The 17,135-nt window shown below is 42.0% G+C and overlaps 1 protein-coding gene across 1 annotated transcript in view; it reads right to left on the reverse strand.

The window, feature by feature from the left end:
* The window catches only part of LAPTM4B (lysosomal protein transmembrane 4 beta), a 60,049-nt gene that overhangs the window by 30,774 nt on the left and 12,140 nt on the right, over window positions 1-17,135 (reverse strand). The window contains 4 exon segments of the mRNA XM_042839649.1: window positions 775-873; window positions 8,036-8,158; window positions 8,793-8,866; window positions 15,075-15,186. Coding sequence (XP_042695583.1) covers window positions 775-873; window positions 8,036-8,158; window positions 8,793-8,866; window positions 15,075-15,186 — 408 coding nt within the window.

Raw genomic sequence — 17,135 nt, forward strand, 5'->3', positions numbered from 1 at the left:
GATTTGCTCCATGATCTGGCCTGGTACAGAAGTGAGACTGACTGACCTGTAGTTAGCTGGATCTTCTTTTTTTTCCCTTCTTGAAAACAGGGGTTATGTTTCCCCTTTTCCAATAAATGAGAACTTCACCAGAGTGCCACGACCTTTAAAAAGATGACGGCTTGGCAACTTCATCCACCAGTCCTCTATGCTGTCACTCCCAGAGGGAATGCTTGAATCTTTTTATCTGTACCTTTCTCAGCTGTTTTTTTTCCCTATTTTGAATGATAGTGAAAAAATAAATGTCACTAGATCTTCATTCCCTTTACCAAACATTTTATGAATGTATTGAAGTATGTGTCTTCTGTTGTAAAAAACTAATGATTTACCCTTTATTTCCTAGCTACATAATAAGAGGATCTTTCCCTACATATCTGAGGGTATTAATTTTTTTTTAATTTTATTTGTTTGTTTTTTAAAGCCTTTACTGAGAGGCTCTGCCAAACACCTTTTGAAAAACCAAGAAGCCTGTTTAACAGTCTCTCCTTTGTCCACTCCTTCAAGGGATTCATGTCTCATGAGCTCTCTCTCATGCTTCCCCATTGTGGCTTATACGTTTTTCAGTTTGTATGTGAGTTTTTCTGCTGTTTTTTTTTTTTTTCCATAATGTCTTATTTTGCTTTTGTAGCTGTCATACTGACTAGCCTGTAGTTCTTCATGTGTCTTTGAAGCAAGGACACTCAAAGAGGACAATTCACGCATGACTAGAAGTAGAATGTATACAAATGGACTTACCTTAAAAGCTAAAATGATGCTTATGAAAAGGAGTATAATCACAACCAGGCACGTGGGGTTCACAGACATGATCTCTTCCTTGTAAGGAAAGTTGCTGGGCTGCAGAAGCAAAAGTAAGCAAAACACTGTAAGTTAATCTTATGAATCACTTAAGAAACATCCAATTACTGCAGTCTATAATTAATAGCTTACAAAACTTGCTGTGATGTACTAAATTAGGACCTCTCTGAGCCAATAACCAGTTTCAGTAAGTCTGGTTGGGACAGGTGCTGCAAATGCTCAGCTTGCCAAATGTTCCCAAGAGTGCTGAGAGATTTGCTTTTTGCTTTATTCATGTTTTAGGTTTTCTTTCCCACAGTGGTTTTGTAACAGACACAGATTAACGATGGACAACCCTCTAGGGGATTTGTAACAGGAAATCTCTTCTCTTGAGCAATGGTGGACAAGTTCTGCTCTTATAAAGAGCAGGCTATCTTATCCTGGCTGTGGTTGCCAAAGACCAGTTGCAGCTCTTCCCAGAAATCAGAGGAAAAGTCTAGACAGCACAATCCTTCCACTTAAATATTTGATCAAAAGACACTGTCTGTATTCAACTCCATCTTCTAGCTGAATTTGGACTAATTCCCCCAGGAGTACTGCTGTTTGAGTGTATGCCCTGACACTTTCCCTGCAGCAATAGAGGCATGGGCCCTACAAGGGAGCAAACTCACGATTTTAAATCTGAATGTTCTCCAGCCTTCTGTTATCTTGTATATGAAAGGGAAGCAACAACATCCATCCTTTTAGATGACTTACAATTGTGTAACACTTCAGGACCACTGGATGCAAAACCACCTCTAAAAATGTACTGCTGTATTTGCTATTGCTTAAAGAAAACATTCATTAACTTGAACATTCCAAATTGTTTTGAAATATGGCCACGCATGAGTTCCTGTTCCAGATGGAATAAACTATTGTTCACAGATTGACAGAGCTGCTCTTCACAAGACAGCTCCACAGCAGCAGTGTACACGAGAATATGCATTAGCTCCTTCCTCACGCAACCCCCTTCTTCCTTACAGACCAAATTACTTAACCAGGCCAGCTCTGCATCCTTGTCAGGACAATTAACTAGACACCGAGCTACAACAGTACTCCTGGCAATGATGGTGAAAATCCAGTGTAACCCCTTAATGCCCCTTGTACCAGAACTCAGCCCAGAGCTTCAGGAAATTCTCTCTTTTTTTTTTTTTTGGACAGCTGTTAGTAAGAATAGCTCTTTATTTAGCGCTTCCATGAACTGTTCAGAGTGATTAACATCAACAGCAGCTGTAACCATTTGCAGATAACTGTTATATAAGCACATTTTCTGCTCTTGACAGCAGTGTTTCTGTTAATGTACTGAATTCCATGGCTGGAGTTTTTATCATGTTATCTTCCTTGTTGAGGTACAGCTCTTGTAGGAAACTAGATTGTTATAATTCTATGAGTTTCTTTTCTTCTTTTTTTCTTTTTTTTTCCCACTTTACCAAGTTTACTGCTATGTATAGTGGATATGGTACCCCACAAACCAAGAAAACAAGAGTATATGGTGGAAGAAACCATTGGGTGGCTTGAAACATATCCTGTCCCTCATGCCACTGCCTGTAACACTATATTAGGCCTCAAAAACAGGTCTTTTGGCAACATGGTACCCCAAACAGAATTGGCTCAGATAATGGGACTCATTTAAAAAACACTCTCATAAACACGTGGGCCAAAAAGCATGGCATTGAATGGATATATCGCATCTCCTATCACGCACTAGATTCTGAGAAAACTGAGTGAGACAACAGTCTGTAAAAAACCATGCTGAAAGCAATGGGTGGTGGAACATGCAAGCACTGGAATAAACATCTAGCAGAAGCTATTTTGCTAGTCAATACTCGGGAGTCTGCCAGCCAAAACAGCCCTGCCCAATTCGGCGTTGTACTTACTGTAGAAGGAGGAAAGGTCCCCATAGTACATGCGAAGAACATACTGCGGAAAACTGTGCATCATCCTGGCCTTAAGCAAGGGCAAGCCAATTCTTGGGATTGCTTCTGCTCAGGAACCTATATTTGCTTAGTGGATCAAGGCTGATCCATCCATCAAGGCTGGATGTGGCTTTGGGCAACCTGCTCTAGTAGTTGGCACTTCTGCCTTCAGCAGGGGGGCTGAAACTAGATGATCTTTGAGGTCTTTTCAACCTAGGCCGTTCTATGATTCCATGATAATGCAAGAAAATGAGAACATTCAATGTATACCTCAGAGTAACTTGATGCTGAACTGTGGGGGTGAATGGCCCTTCCAGTTTCTGGCAGCACAGCAAGCAGAATAGTTGAAACTTCCCTCTCTCCCATTTTACTTGTTTTATTAATTGTAACACTTTTTCTTCTTTTTATCTTTCATTCTTCTACCATTTGTAGTAAGTTTTTTCTCTCTCTTTATTTTAATTGGGTTGTTCTGTGTTTTTTTTTTCCTTCTTCCTGAGAGGGGGATGAGAGGGTGAAAAGGGAAGGGAAACCCTCCCCTTTTCCTGTCGCACTTGTAACTGTGACACCCAGAAACCAAGAAAGCAAGAATATATGACAAGAAAAGATGCACTGAAAAGCAATACCAAACCTTATATATGGAAAATTTAAGTACTGCAGCCACAGCCGACTCTATGCAGTTTGCAGGAGTGAAGCAATACACTAGGTTAGAAAGCCCAGTCAGAGGCAGTCTCAGTAAAACTGCCTAAAAAAGGCTAATTTTTGTACTGACCTACTATTAAAAACTAGTTAGAAAAGTTTCTGAATGTAAAAGAACCCTTCTAGTGAGGCTTTCCTCCTTAGATGCTCTGGCTTTGCAGATCAGTCTCCAGTCTAAGACTGAACAACTGCATGCTGGGACTACATTCACAGTATGATGGGCTCTTTCCAGACATCACTGCAATTGAGATTTGCATGAGGGAAAGAGGAGGGTGGGAAATGACCACAGAAGTTCCTAAAACCTTAAAGAGCAAGAACATCTGCCAGAGCCATGAGACCTGGCCAAGCTTGGGAGGAACACATCCCTTACATCAGCAGTGCTGTAGGTGAAAGGACAGTAAATACACACAGAAAGCAACAAGCTGGGAGAACATATAAGGCGAAAAAGGTTGCAGTTTGTCCATCCACACTCAGTGATCTGGGTTTCTTTCCTGATGAGAAGTTCTAACTGAACTTAACCAGACCAGCTTTTAGCTATTGATAATTACCATTATCATTATTTCAACAGTCTTTTAATACCTACTTGTTCTGCATATGAAAGCTATAATGGCATCACCTTTTGATTCCCTTTCTTGACAAATTAAGCAGGAAGAGCTTGTGATCTGTCATCATACTGCTATTTATCCAGCTTTTAAATGGCTTACAGAGGAACCTTTCTGTATGTTAAAAATTGGAGACAAAAGAAATATTTAGATGCATTCTATGACAATAGCTGAGCAGTTGGGAAAAAAAAAAAAAAAGAAACTTGTCATTTAGTTCCGCAGTCTCGCAGCTGCAGTTGCTATAATATAAGCTCATCTGTATTCCTTCTATTACTTTTAAAAAAAATGTATTTAGATTTAGCAGCGTAGCACAAATTGCTGGATGAATTCAGGCTCCAGTCAGTATGGACCAAGCATTACTGGGTAATGCTTGTTCAAGCTGGATCAAGCATTACAGAAGCATTACTTGGTAATGCTTTTGTCCGTAGGGTCACTGCAGAGAAGGACCTGGGGCTCCTGATGGATGAAAAACTTAACATGAGCCAGCAGTGTGCTCTTGAAGCTCAGAAAGCAAATGTTATCCTGGGCTCCATCAGAAGAAGAGGGGTGGCCAGCAGGGACAGGGAGGTGATTGTCCCCCTCTACTCTGCTCTTGTGAGGCCCCATCTGGAGTACTGTGTCCAGGTGTGGAGCCCCCCGTACAAGAAAGACAGGGAGCTGTTGGAGAGGGTCCAGAGGAGAGCCACAAAGATGATCAGGGGACTGGAGCACCTCCTCTACGAAGACAGGCTGAGGGAGCTGGGCTTGTTCAGCCTGGAGAAAAGAAGGCTGCAGGGTGACCTCATTGCAGCCTTTTAGTACCTAAAGGGAGCTTACAAACAGGATGGGAATCAACTCTTTGAAAGGGTAGATAACAACAGGACAAGGGGAAATGGTTTCAAGTTGAAGAAGGGAAGATTTAGGTTGGATGTCGAGGGAAGTTCTTTACTATGAGAGTGGTGAGGTGCTGGAACAGGCTGCCCAGAGAGGTTGTGGATGCCCCGTCCCTGGAGGTGTTCAAGGCCAGGTTGGATGGGGCCCTGGGCAGCCTGGTCTAGCATTAAATGGGGAGGTTGGTGGCCCTGCATGTGGCAGGGGGGTTGGAGATTCATGATCCTTGAGGTCTCTTCCAAACTGGGCCGTTCTGCGACCCTGTGATGCTCTATCATACCATGAAGTCAAATGTCTTACAAAAGTCTATTAAGTCCCTGCCCACCTTTATTTACAAAACATGCAATCTAGTCAGGGAAAGAAAATGAGTTTCCCTGTAGGATCGAAACACCATGAAACTGTGCTGGCAGACAATCATATTGCTCTGTCTTAATCCTTTATCAACTGACTCTCATCTCAGTATTGCTGTTAGTCTGCTTGGTAGCAATGTCAGGATAATCAGCCTGTAATTATCCTGGATATCCCCCTTGCCCTTTTGAGCACAGACGGTTTAGTGCTCATGAAACGCCACCTCATTGCCCACCCAGAAAATGATTCACAATCACAAGACAAAGATCCAGGCAAACAGATAGTTTAACACAGCAGAGTACAAATTAGCTGGTTTATTCATTTAAAAACTGCGTGTTCAGATTGAAAACTCTCTTGACTGTCGGCAAATAAAAGTAGTTCAAAATCCCTGGCCATGTAAACATGTTATATCGCTTGTTTCCAAGTGCAGAACAGAAATAATTAGTAAATACTTCTTCCTTTTTTACATCGGTACTTTTATCACCTCTTCCCAACAAATAGCCTCTCCTTCACTAGAATTTTTTCTTTTTCATTTCTAAATACTTATAAGTAGTCTTTTGTCCTTTCTAGTTACAGATTGTGAGGTTGTTAGTTGTTTTTTAACCTCTGGTAACTTTCAATGAAGGTTTCATTGATTTGAGTTATCCAGAAATAAAACATCTCAACAACAGAAAGACTCTTAAAAGGAGATTAAGTCTCCAGCTTTCTTTCAGTCACATGGTAGGACTCGGCTTCATGCCCCAGTGTACTCAGGAAAAGCGTTATGGAAGAAAACAAAAGTATATGTGCACAGCAGATGGTGGCTGCATTGAACTGAAGGGAAAAACATGTTTTTCCTGAAATAATTAGTAGTGCTGTTAGAAATGTAGGCTGAAACAGCAAGGTGGATCACAAAATGATTTGCTGCACAGTTTCCAGTACCTTCAGAGCCTGCTCATTGTGTTTTGGCTATGGAAGGGCCCAACAGCAGAGATGACAGTGATGACCTACTGATTTTGAAGGAATTGGCTGTCCTTTGCCTTCTTGGTGACCAGCTCCAGATGTGGCACCCAACAAGAAGAAAAGGGTCTCTTCAATGCATAGCTCCCTGCCTGCTCTTTAAGCTGCTGCTTTTTCCCTTTCATTCTCCCACAGGGGCCAATATTAAGCAAAAACTGATTACAACCTGAGCCTCCTGGAATGGGGGCTGTGAGCTGCAGAGCTGCATCTGGTAGTGCAGCCACGTGGCCCCTCAGCTGCCAAAGGAGTGGGGCTGGCACTGGCCCAAGTGAAGGGCTGCAGGCAAAGGGTGAACAGGAGGGCTCCTGCTTTAATTTGCTCTTTTCCACTTTCATTTCTGAGAATCTTTTGAACTGTTGCTCTGCTTCTATTCCAGTGCAGCACTGGCTGTGAAGGCAGGTGGGTGTTAAGGTGAATCATAACAGGTTCCTGATGTATCCCAGCTCCTGCTGCCTTGCCACATTGCCTCTTCCCACAGATTTGTGTGGCCATTTATCTGCCAGCTGCTGCTCATTATCTGTTATTTATACTGCTCTAGCTGGTTTTCCATGCACATAACAAAGTTCACAGCCAAACTAATCTGCATTCAAGTTCTCAAGGCTGATCTTCAAAGATGGCTGAAGGTTAGGTTCTACAGCTCTGCAACTCCATCTGAACCCATTGGCGCATGGCCCTGAAACAAAGGGTGCTCTTGTCCTCACTGTCGGGGACTGTAATCACATCCCATAGGCTCACGCAGTGCTGACTATGGATGTCTGGTCTAAGTAGAACATGGCAAGAAGGGTACCTCTAATTGTCCCTAAAACAGACTCTGACAGGATATTCTAGCAAAAACAAACCTGCCTTGTATCAAACTCCTGCTTCACAGAATCATAGAATCACAGAATCACCAAGGTTGGAAAAGGCCTTCAAGATCACCCAGTCCAACCATCCACCTATCACCAATAGTTCTCACTAAACCATGTCCCTCAACACAACATCCAAATGTTCCTTGCACACCTCCAGGGTTGGTGACTCCACCACCTCCCTGGGCAGCCCATTCCAGTGCCTGCCCACTCTTTCAGAAAAGTAGCATTTCCTAATGTCCAGCCTAAATCTCCCCTGGTGCAGCTTGAAGCCATTCCCTCTGGTCCTATCACCAGTTACATGAGAGAAGAGGCCGACCCCCAGCTCACTACAACCTCCCTTCAGGTAGTTACAGAGCAATGAGGTCTCCCCTGAGCCTCGTGTTCTCCAGACTGAACAATCCCAGCTCCTTCAGCCGCTCCTCACAAGCCCTGTGCTCCAGACCCCTCACCAGTTTTGCTGCCCTTCTTTGAACCCGCTCCAGGCCTTCAATGTCTTGCTTGCTTGCTTAATGAAATCTGTGTTAAAGCCACCGAATACATTCAAAGGAGCAAAAAACCATCCCTGATATAGCACCAAAAATAAGTCACTGGATATGAACATAGTAGCTTCAAATTCAAAAGCAATCACTTACTGTCTATCTCTTATAATGACTCTCATTGTAAATGAAATGGTGCTGAAAACTTCCACAGCACTCCAAGACTCCAGAACTCTGCACAGATAAGCTAGTATTATTATACTGTAATAAGATGGTAATGTAACTTGCAAGGATACTGAATATAGACAAGGAAGCTCAAACTGAGAGGACTGCCTAGAAAGTCAGCACACATTGGCTAGAAATACAGGACAAATTGTACACAGTTCTCTCCTAAGCCCCAAGAGACTTGTGAAAATTAGGTGGTTTACCAGCTGGCGAAGGTAGTCCTGAATTGTGCTGGGATAGACGAGTACACTGATGGCAACCAATGTGTTGAGAGCAAAGTCAAAGATCTGGTAACAGAAGAAAGGGATGATCCAAGCCGCATGTTGCTGGTAAGAAAATAAAATAAAAAGTCATCAATGACGAGCTAAAATTGAGATATATATATATATATTTCTGTACTAAAACCTAAGGAACATTTGACAGAACGCAGTGTTACATTTCACGAAGCTGTAAAAGAAAAATACACTGTAAAATCAGCTGAAGGAAATACAACATTCGGCCACAAGAGTTGGCCAGGCCAGCTTGGCTGCTGAACTGCTGCAGTATGGGTGGTGCTTGTCCCACAGCTTGTTATACTGGGACATTTAAAAACCACAGGAGATTTTCTTTTTTCCCCTAATAAATAGAATTAGTACTGGGACAAACCACAGGCATGGGAGTTGAATGGGAAAAAAAATTCCATTAATTTTGGCAGGAACAAGATTCAGTTCTCTGAATGCACAGCTTTCCCAAAGATTACTCATGTTTGAAAGTGCAGACAGTAAACACAAGTGGGCAGCTGTCCTGCCTTCAGCACGGGGCTTTGTGATACCACTGATCGAGGCAACAAGCTCTGCCACCTCTTTGTTCTTTCTCTTAATTTTCAGTTAACAAGAAACTGTTAGAAAGAAGCATTTTAAATTTGCTTTCTATAGCTTGTATACTTTGCTTAATTCACATCTTTATGGAGTATGATGTTACCTTATATGCGCCATACGTAGCCATTGCACAAATCAGAATCATAAGTAGAGAAATTGCTGTGGCAATGCACATATCTGAAAGAGAAACATACGAGTGATTGCAGAACATTTGAGAGCTTGATTCAGTTATTTTGCCACTTGCTTGATGATGAGCATCCCAAAGGACAGGATGTGCGTGTGGGTGGTGATGAGCCAGAGACATTGCCCAGCTACTGCTGGAGGAAACTCTAGCTCCTATGAGAAACCTCCAAAATATGAGAAACAAAGATACTGATTACTCTGCACAAGCTTCCACTGCTTTGATAAGGCTGTGAATAGTTTCTTTTTTTTTTTTTTTTTGGAAAGAATTTTCAAATATCTGGGGAATAATTGGCAAGAAGACTATTTTGCCTGTGATGATTACATCAGTCATCAAAAAGTGTCTGTGCAGGACTTAAAACGTGACCACTGTGGATAAATCAGAGCTTGCCAGACACTGGAGATGAACAGAAGCCGGCTGCCTGGCGGTAACCAGGCCTCTGGCTATTCTTATACTCTGAACCCAACTCTGCCTGCTGTGAGACAGCTCTTGGCATCAGGACACACAGCTGAAGGCTGTCTGTTCCATGTGGATCAGCAGGAACCACTGTCATATCTTTGCCCATGGTTGCAGACATGGCTCTCAGTCTGGAGAAGACCACAGTCTGAGAGAAGAGGTCTGCATTGAGCTAAAAAAACTAAGTTCAGATTAATCTTGGGGAAGTCAGGATGTTCATGTTATCATAGAGTCATGGAATGCCTTGTGTTGGAAGGGACCTTAACATCTACTCAGTTCCAACCCCCTGCCATGGCCACCAGATCTGGCTGCCTAGGGCCCCACCTGACCTGGCCTTGAATGCCTTCAGGGATGGGACATCAAAAGCTTTTCTGAGCAGCCTGTGCCAGCAACTCACCTAGCATCTAATCTAAAACCTAAATCTCCCCTCTTTTAGTCTAAAATTATTCATTATTTATTATTGCTAGTTCTACACTGCAACTAACCTAAAGGATGACCAAGCTGCCATGGATCTGGAAAAACAAACACAAAAACAAACAAAACCAAAAACCACAACAAACACTAAAGAGAATGCACACTACAGCTTGTTTTTTGCAGTAATAGCTACCACATACAATTGATCATATCTCTCTAAATACTTCAGCAAAGCAGAAATATATTTTTAAAAGGAAAACTAGACAAGGCAGTTAAAGATATCTTACAAAAGACTTACTGCATTTGAAACTTTCATTTCAACCAGGAATATTTCAGAGATGCAGTTTATTAATGAAGATGTATAACTATCAGGAAAGGTGAAGTGGTGTAGGAAGCAAAATATTCTTTAAGGTTTTGACTGGAGTAATTACAGGAATCCTATATTTTTCCTCTATTGCTGCTCAGATTTCAATTAACTTTTCATTAGACTTAGGAAATTTCTAACCCATGAAGTGCTGGAAGGAGATCCTGGGGGGGAAAAAATCACATATGTTTGGTCTTTTCCTAAATATTTCCCATACATCATCAATAGCCTTTGTCAGAATGCCAAAAATGAGAAACTGTATTTCTGAACCTGCCCTTACAGTAACTGTGAGTAACTGAACTTTGCAACTACACTTCAGAGGCTATGCCCAAAGAGGAGAGATGAAGTCGTGCATTTAGAACATTATTTTTTGAGGTCCTAGAACTGAGAGTATCTGGCTGGGAGTATTGATCTGCCACAGGGTAGAAAGGCACTACAGAGGAACCTAGATAGACTGGATCAATGGGCCATGCCAAGCCCTCTTTGGCCCAAGATGGTTCTTTCTTTCTTAAGACTTCATTGGGCTTTTTGAGATGCACTGGTTTCACTAAATGAGATGATGAGCAGAGGGAGGTGGTGAATTCTTTCTCAGCCTTCTCCCTTGGCATTCATCATTAGAAGAGTTTACTTGCTGTAGCTTTTTCTTTTCCTTTTGACATGGGGCTCATGCTACGTCAGTGATATTGCTGATGAGGGGCAGGAAAGGCACATGCTTCCCTTTAGCCCCCTAGCCAAAGTTCAAGTGTGCTATCTATAGGTTTCTTTATAAAAATTTTTCCATTTGAATTAAATCTTGTTGTGCTCTGGGTTGTATATCGTGTTCTGCAGGGAGAGGATCCAGACACTGCCTTCTGTTTCCCTCAGCTCTGTACAGAGACTACTGCTTGCCTCACCTGCACATCCTCAGGCAGAGATACTGGCTGATTTTGACAGAGTTCCCATGGGTATCTACAGGGCATAGGCATGGCTTATGAAGGATTGTACACAACTGTGATAGCATGAAGACAGTAAATGAAAACTAGCAATGCTCTTTTCTTGTTTGAGCTGTTAACATGCCAGGATCATAGCCTGCATATCTGGAGAAGCTCCGCAGGAGTCTTAGGTAAAACCTTCTCAGAAGACAGGCTGATTTACAAGGCTTTTTCATCTCCCACACAGGGATTATTAGGCTTCTACTAGCAAAAACACTGCATTAGCAGCTCCCACATTTTACGTTTTTTCTAGTCCATCTTCAAGTACATAAACTCCCCGAGGCCCTAAAGCAATAATAATAAGAAAGACAAGACTCAATGGACTGAGCTAAACAACGACTAGGGGAGGAAGCCCAAAGCATTCCCTGGTTCCCAGGTCATAGAATCGTTAAGATTGGAAAAGATTTCTAAGATCATCTAGTCCAATTGTAGACTGTGACTACTAAACCAGTAACATATCTACACTTCTCTTGAACATCTCCAGTGGCATTGAGTCTATCACCTCCCTGGGCAGCCTGTTGCAATGCCTTAACAATCTTTCTGCTAGGAAATTTTTCCCAACATCAACCTGAACCTCCCTAGCACAACTTAGGGTCATTCCCTCTTGTTTTATTGCTGTTCCCTGGGAGAAGAGGTCAACCTCCACCTTTCAGCTATTTCTAGAGTGATAAGGTCTCTTCTAAGACTTCTCCAGACTAAACAGTCCCAGTTCCGTCAGCTGCTTTCCGTAAGACTTATGCTCTATCTAGATCTTTCACCAGTTTTTTACCCCCTCCCTGAATGCTCTCCAGGCCCTCAGTATAGTGAAGGGCCCAAAAATGTGCACAGGTGTGACTTCACAGATGCTGAGTACAACATCACTTCCCTGGTCCTGCTGACTGCACTATTTTTCATACAAGTCAGAATGTTGTTGGCCTTCTTGGCTACCTAGGCACACTGTTGGCTCATGTTCAGCTGGCTGTTGACTAATCCTCCCAGATCCTTTTCCACTGTGCAGCTTTCTAGCCATTCTGCCCCAAGCCCAAATGCAGGACCAGGCACTTTCCAAGACCATGAGGTCTTGGAAACCTCATACAATTGATCTCAGCCTAGCAATCCAGCCTGTCCAGATCCTTCTGTGCGGCTTTCCTATCTTCAGGCAGATCAACACTTCCTCACAACTTGCTGTCATCTGCAGACTTACTTACTGGGAGTGCACTCAATCCCATCATCCAGATCATCAGTAAAGATTCTAAACACGGCCAGCCCTGTTACTGACCCCTAGGGAACACCACCAGTGACCAGTCACCAGCTGGATTTAACTCCATTCACCACCACTCTAAACCCAACCACCCAGCCAGTATTTCACTCAGTGAAGAATACTCTTCTCCGAGCCACCATCACCTGCCAGCTTCTCCAGGAGAATGCTGTAGGAAACAGAGTCTCTTTGCTAAAGTCTAGGTAGACTTCTTGGTGGCAGCCAAACCACACACCCTGTCATCCAGCACATCATCTGCTGCATGGCAAGGCCTAACAGGCGTGTTTTTTTCCATTGCTTCCTTTTCTAGAATAAAAGGAAAAAGCTCTGCCCTACAGCATTTTTTCCAAGTGTTCAGGTAAGTACTTCTGCTTAATCGACCAGTTAGATCAGAGCCCCTGGCAATGCCCTGGAAATCATGCACAGGCCTAAAACCTGAAGTTAAGGATGAGTGTTTGTTCAGTTACACGCTCACAGTTACTGGAAGGGCAGGTCCACATAAGAACTGGTGCTGCGTGGGCATTTTCAAATGTTTCACAGTTGACTGGCTCTGGTTCTGTGTGTGACAGACAGCTGTGACACTTATGTAACAGAAAACTGAAAACTGACCATAAACGACACATGAATGCAGTCCTAAAGAAACACAAATACAAATATTGGGTGGAATCCCAGTATCTTGGAAGTCAAGGGCAAATCTGTCATCAATGTCATCCAGTGTTATGATTCAGCTGTTAATTTTATTTCCAGCTAATATTGAGCCTATTTGAGGAGGGGTAATAAGGGAGTGATAATTTTGCATGCAAATTTTACATGTTTTTTGTTTGTTTGCCATTGATAGGGGCAACAAAACTAGTGGTGAGAATAAAGGCTGCTAATAATCCCATCATTGTTATATTTGTCAGCACAAGCACATATAGATAACAACTTTGGGACCTTCATTAGCATTAAAAAAGTGATGTTTCTTATTATGTTTTGTACACATGGTTTCACATCAAAGGATTTCTGCACATGCAGCTAATCTAGGAAATATTTACTCAAAAATAGGCAATTAAAAGTGGGGCAAGAGAAAATTTGTCTGATGTTTTCTGTCAGAAGTAAAGGTTTCCTCAAACTTGAACAAATACAGTCATATTAAAAATAATATTAATAAAAACAAATTCTTTCTTGCCAGCAATTTCCAGTGGCATTAAAGCAGAGGGAGTCAAAGAAGCAAAGGAGACCTTAATTCAAATGTTCGTTTGTAATTAAACTGCCTGGGAAATGTTCCCTTTAATGAATGGAAATGAGGTCACCTGGCCCACGAGCCATCCTTTTACAGTCTTTCAGAGTTCGCTTTAGAAGCCTCAATAAAAAATATAAAAAATGCCATTTTCAAGTGTAGATGGAAATCCCCAACGTACTTGATCTGACAGCTATTGCATTACAAAAGAGAATTACTATTTTAAAGCCTTGGGCACTGGCAGGCCTCAGATGTCGGCTATATAAAACCGCACTGGCAGACAGTCATTACCAAGGTTAATCTCTGAGAATTAGGACAAGGCAGTCAGTTTTAATATGTCAGAATCAGCTAGGAGCCCATCTGTATCTACGACAGTCCCTATTTTCTTAAATCCAGTTATATAAAAAGATTTTTAGTGTGAAGTTGTAGGCGCTTTGTCAGTGAAGACGCAGTATAGTAGCAATTGCCCCCTCATATTAAATGTAAGCCTTTAAGGTTTTGATCTGCACTGAAGAACTTGTGGAAATAAGTATCCCTTAACAAATAACCCAGCAGCTCTAACACACAATGGTTATAATTAGTTTCCTCATGCATGGAGTTATTCCTGCTGATATTTTTATTGACTGCAGCAGGAATGAGGAATGGAGTTGGAGCCTTTTGTTGTAGATGTGTGGTTGTGAGCAGCAAGGTTCCAGTGAAAGTCATGGGAGCCCTTATTTTAGATTGCAGTGGGAAGTATTGAATGTAGCTATCTTCTGAGCAGAAATGCAAATAAACAGATATTTGTATCAAAATAACATACAGGGGAAAAAATGCCAAATACTACTTAAACAGTTAAAACAAGCCAAGAGACCAAACATCACCAAATAATTAGCTGGGAAATGAAACTGTCCTGGAAGAAAGAAATATTTGCAAAGGACGGGAGGTTTTTTCAGCAGAAATAAATGGCCTCTTTCACACTGCCCTGAAACCATATTGAAGATTTGCTATGGCCTTTGCTGTAAGAAGGAGCAGCCCTGTTATCACCATACTTCTGTGACTGTGCAGTTAATATCTATCACCTGCATCTATCATGACAGGTTGGTGCAAGTCATGCCATGTGCACGTGGTGGGTGTTCAAAGATGTTCAACAGGAATCCAGATGGCACATCTGGGCAACACATCCAGATGGTTGTAGAAACAGCAGCACATGTTCTTATGAGTCGGCAGGCTCTACAGGGCATGGGACTCAGAGGCCAGAGCTTCCTGCATCTTGCAAAATACCCCCAGGGCTCTCAGTACTGCACTGAGGGATAACATCTGCATGTCCAGAGCTGGCTCTCCCCTGCCCGGTCAGGAAACAGCACAGGTAGCTGTAAGGCTACTAACATGCAACCAGTTTGAACAGTGCCACAAATGCACCACTCACAATAAAAATATATCTGTAAGATATCAAGGATACTGAAGGGACAAAACAACTAAGTGACAATAATTACTGAAGTGATAGGACAGCTACATAAATTCTGGTGCAATGAGCGTTCATGTTCTGACAGTCCGTACTTACTGGCATCATCCATAAATTCAAATTCACCCCCTAATTCAACGCTGGTGAGGTGGTATTGGTCAGGGTCGGTCAGGGCACTCAGCAGAATCAGCAGTACCACCGAGTTGATGATCTGTGGAGAGGAAGAGGGGAAAAGGGTCAGGCTGTGAAAATAATCCATGAAACAGCTCTGCACAGGATGTCTCCCACTGGCTCTGCTGGCTGAGGCATGGGCTGCTTTCCAGCTGCAGAACTGTAATATTTCACTAACATCATAGTTATTTTCTCTGGATTTGTGTGAGTTACTCCTTCTCCCTTGGACTCTCTCCTACAACATCAGACAAGTTACTGCTGCTCTTTCATTATAAAACATGCTAACATGGCCATTTCAGTTTGTTCTGTCAGAAAAATTAACATCAATTAAAAACAGTAGCTTTGAAATTATTACAAATGACTGCTGCAGTGAAACATTATTAGCAGGACAAAGCTGGAATTGGTGACATGCCCTGTTAAAGTGCTTGATGATCAGGGAGTGGATCATTTGCTGGAAGTTTTAGAAGGGGCTGTGAATGATGAGCTGGTTCACATGAGCTGTTAGATCAGAAGGCCTTAGCAGGATGGGAGTAGGTGGCAGCATGAACCCAATGCCTGATGAACATCTTGAGGCACAAGGTATAGCAGGAAATTCATAACAGAATCATAAAATCATAGAATCACAGAATGGCCTGGGCTGAAAAAGACCACAATGATCATCTAGTTTCAACCCTCCTGCTGTGTGCAGGGTCACCAACCACCAGACCAGGCTGCCCAGAGAAAATTCACACCCAGAGAAATTCACACCCAGGAAGAATTGGTGTATGAAACACGATGAGTTAAATGCAAGAATATAGTATTGATTAAAAAAATCAGTAGAAACACATAGTCAGTAACTGGGTATAAGAGGAATGTAAAGGGAGGGAAGAGCTCTATTTTAAAGCTAATTTGAACAAAATGTTTATATCACTTTGAAATGATGCGGACTAATTGCAAAGAAGATTACTCAGTATGAAATAACACTGCCTGTCTAAAAAATTATTCTACAGAAGTAAAAAGATAACTGATGAACAGGAAAGAAAAGAAGGCTGATAATAGAGTGTGCTGGAAAAGATAGATTTTTATTGCATTGGTTTTCACTTTGAAGTCATCCCAATCTGATCACAGGTTCCTAACAGCAACAAAAAGGTGTAAGAACACAGGCTATAATAAGAAGACATGAACAGGCTAGAGAATTTCTTGGTAAAGATAAATGCTTTTTGATGGGCAAATTCTGTTGAGTTGAGCTGATATCGGAGTTGTTAGCAATGCTCTTTGAAAGATTATTAACAGAGTAGGGTCACAAGGTAGGAAAAGGCAAGCACAGTTTATACCTTCACAAAACAAAAAGGCCATAAAGAAAAATTCTGCCCAGAATGTGTGATTCGAGAATAAAATAAACCCCAAAACAGCCAGTGAAGTGGTGTTCTTGATGTTACTTAAAATTTGTATGGTCATAAACAGTATTCTTCATGGGTTTGTCAATTATAAGCTATATTAGTTCATCCTATTTACCTTCTTTACAGCCAAATGGTTTTGTGAACAGGCGAAAAGCAGTAGATATCATCTCTTTGAATTTTAGCAGTCCTTCTGACATGATGAGATTCTCATTAGTGAGCTGGGAAAAGCTGGTCTAGCTGAAAAGTGCAGGAAGATCAGTGCATAGCCAGCAGGACGACTGTAATAAAAGCATAGCTCTCAAAGATTCACAAAAGATCTACTGAATAAGGTTCTCCAGTATTGTTGAAATACTTGGTATTTCAAGTAACTTGTGCACTCTGTCTTTCTTCAGTTTGCAGTCAATGCCAGGCTGTAAGGACTTCGGCCAACTACAGCAGAAGTCAGACAAATAGAGAGCACAGTTCATTGGCAACAAGGATAGAGCTTCACTTTCACATTTGTGACAAGCAACTGCCAAAGTACAAGAGGAGAGATAACTGAGTAGGTAGCAGTTCCTTGGAACAAAGTGCTGAGTGCAGCAATGAACAAACTGAACGTGACTCAGCACCA

This window comes from Centrocercus urophasianus, unplaced genomic scaffold (assembly GCF_019232065.1).
Source record: "Centrocercus urophasianus isolate 14NV4802_14NV808 unplaced genomic scaffold, USGS_Curo_1.0 seq_11, whole genome shotgun sequence".
NCBI lineage: Eukaryota > Metazoa > Chordata > Aves > Galliformes > Phasianidae > Centrocercus > Centrocercus urophasianus.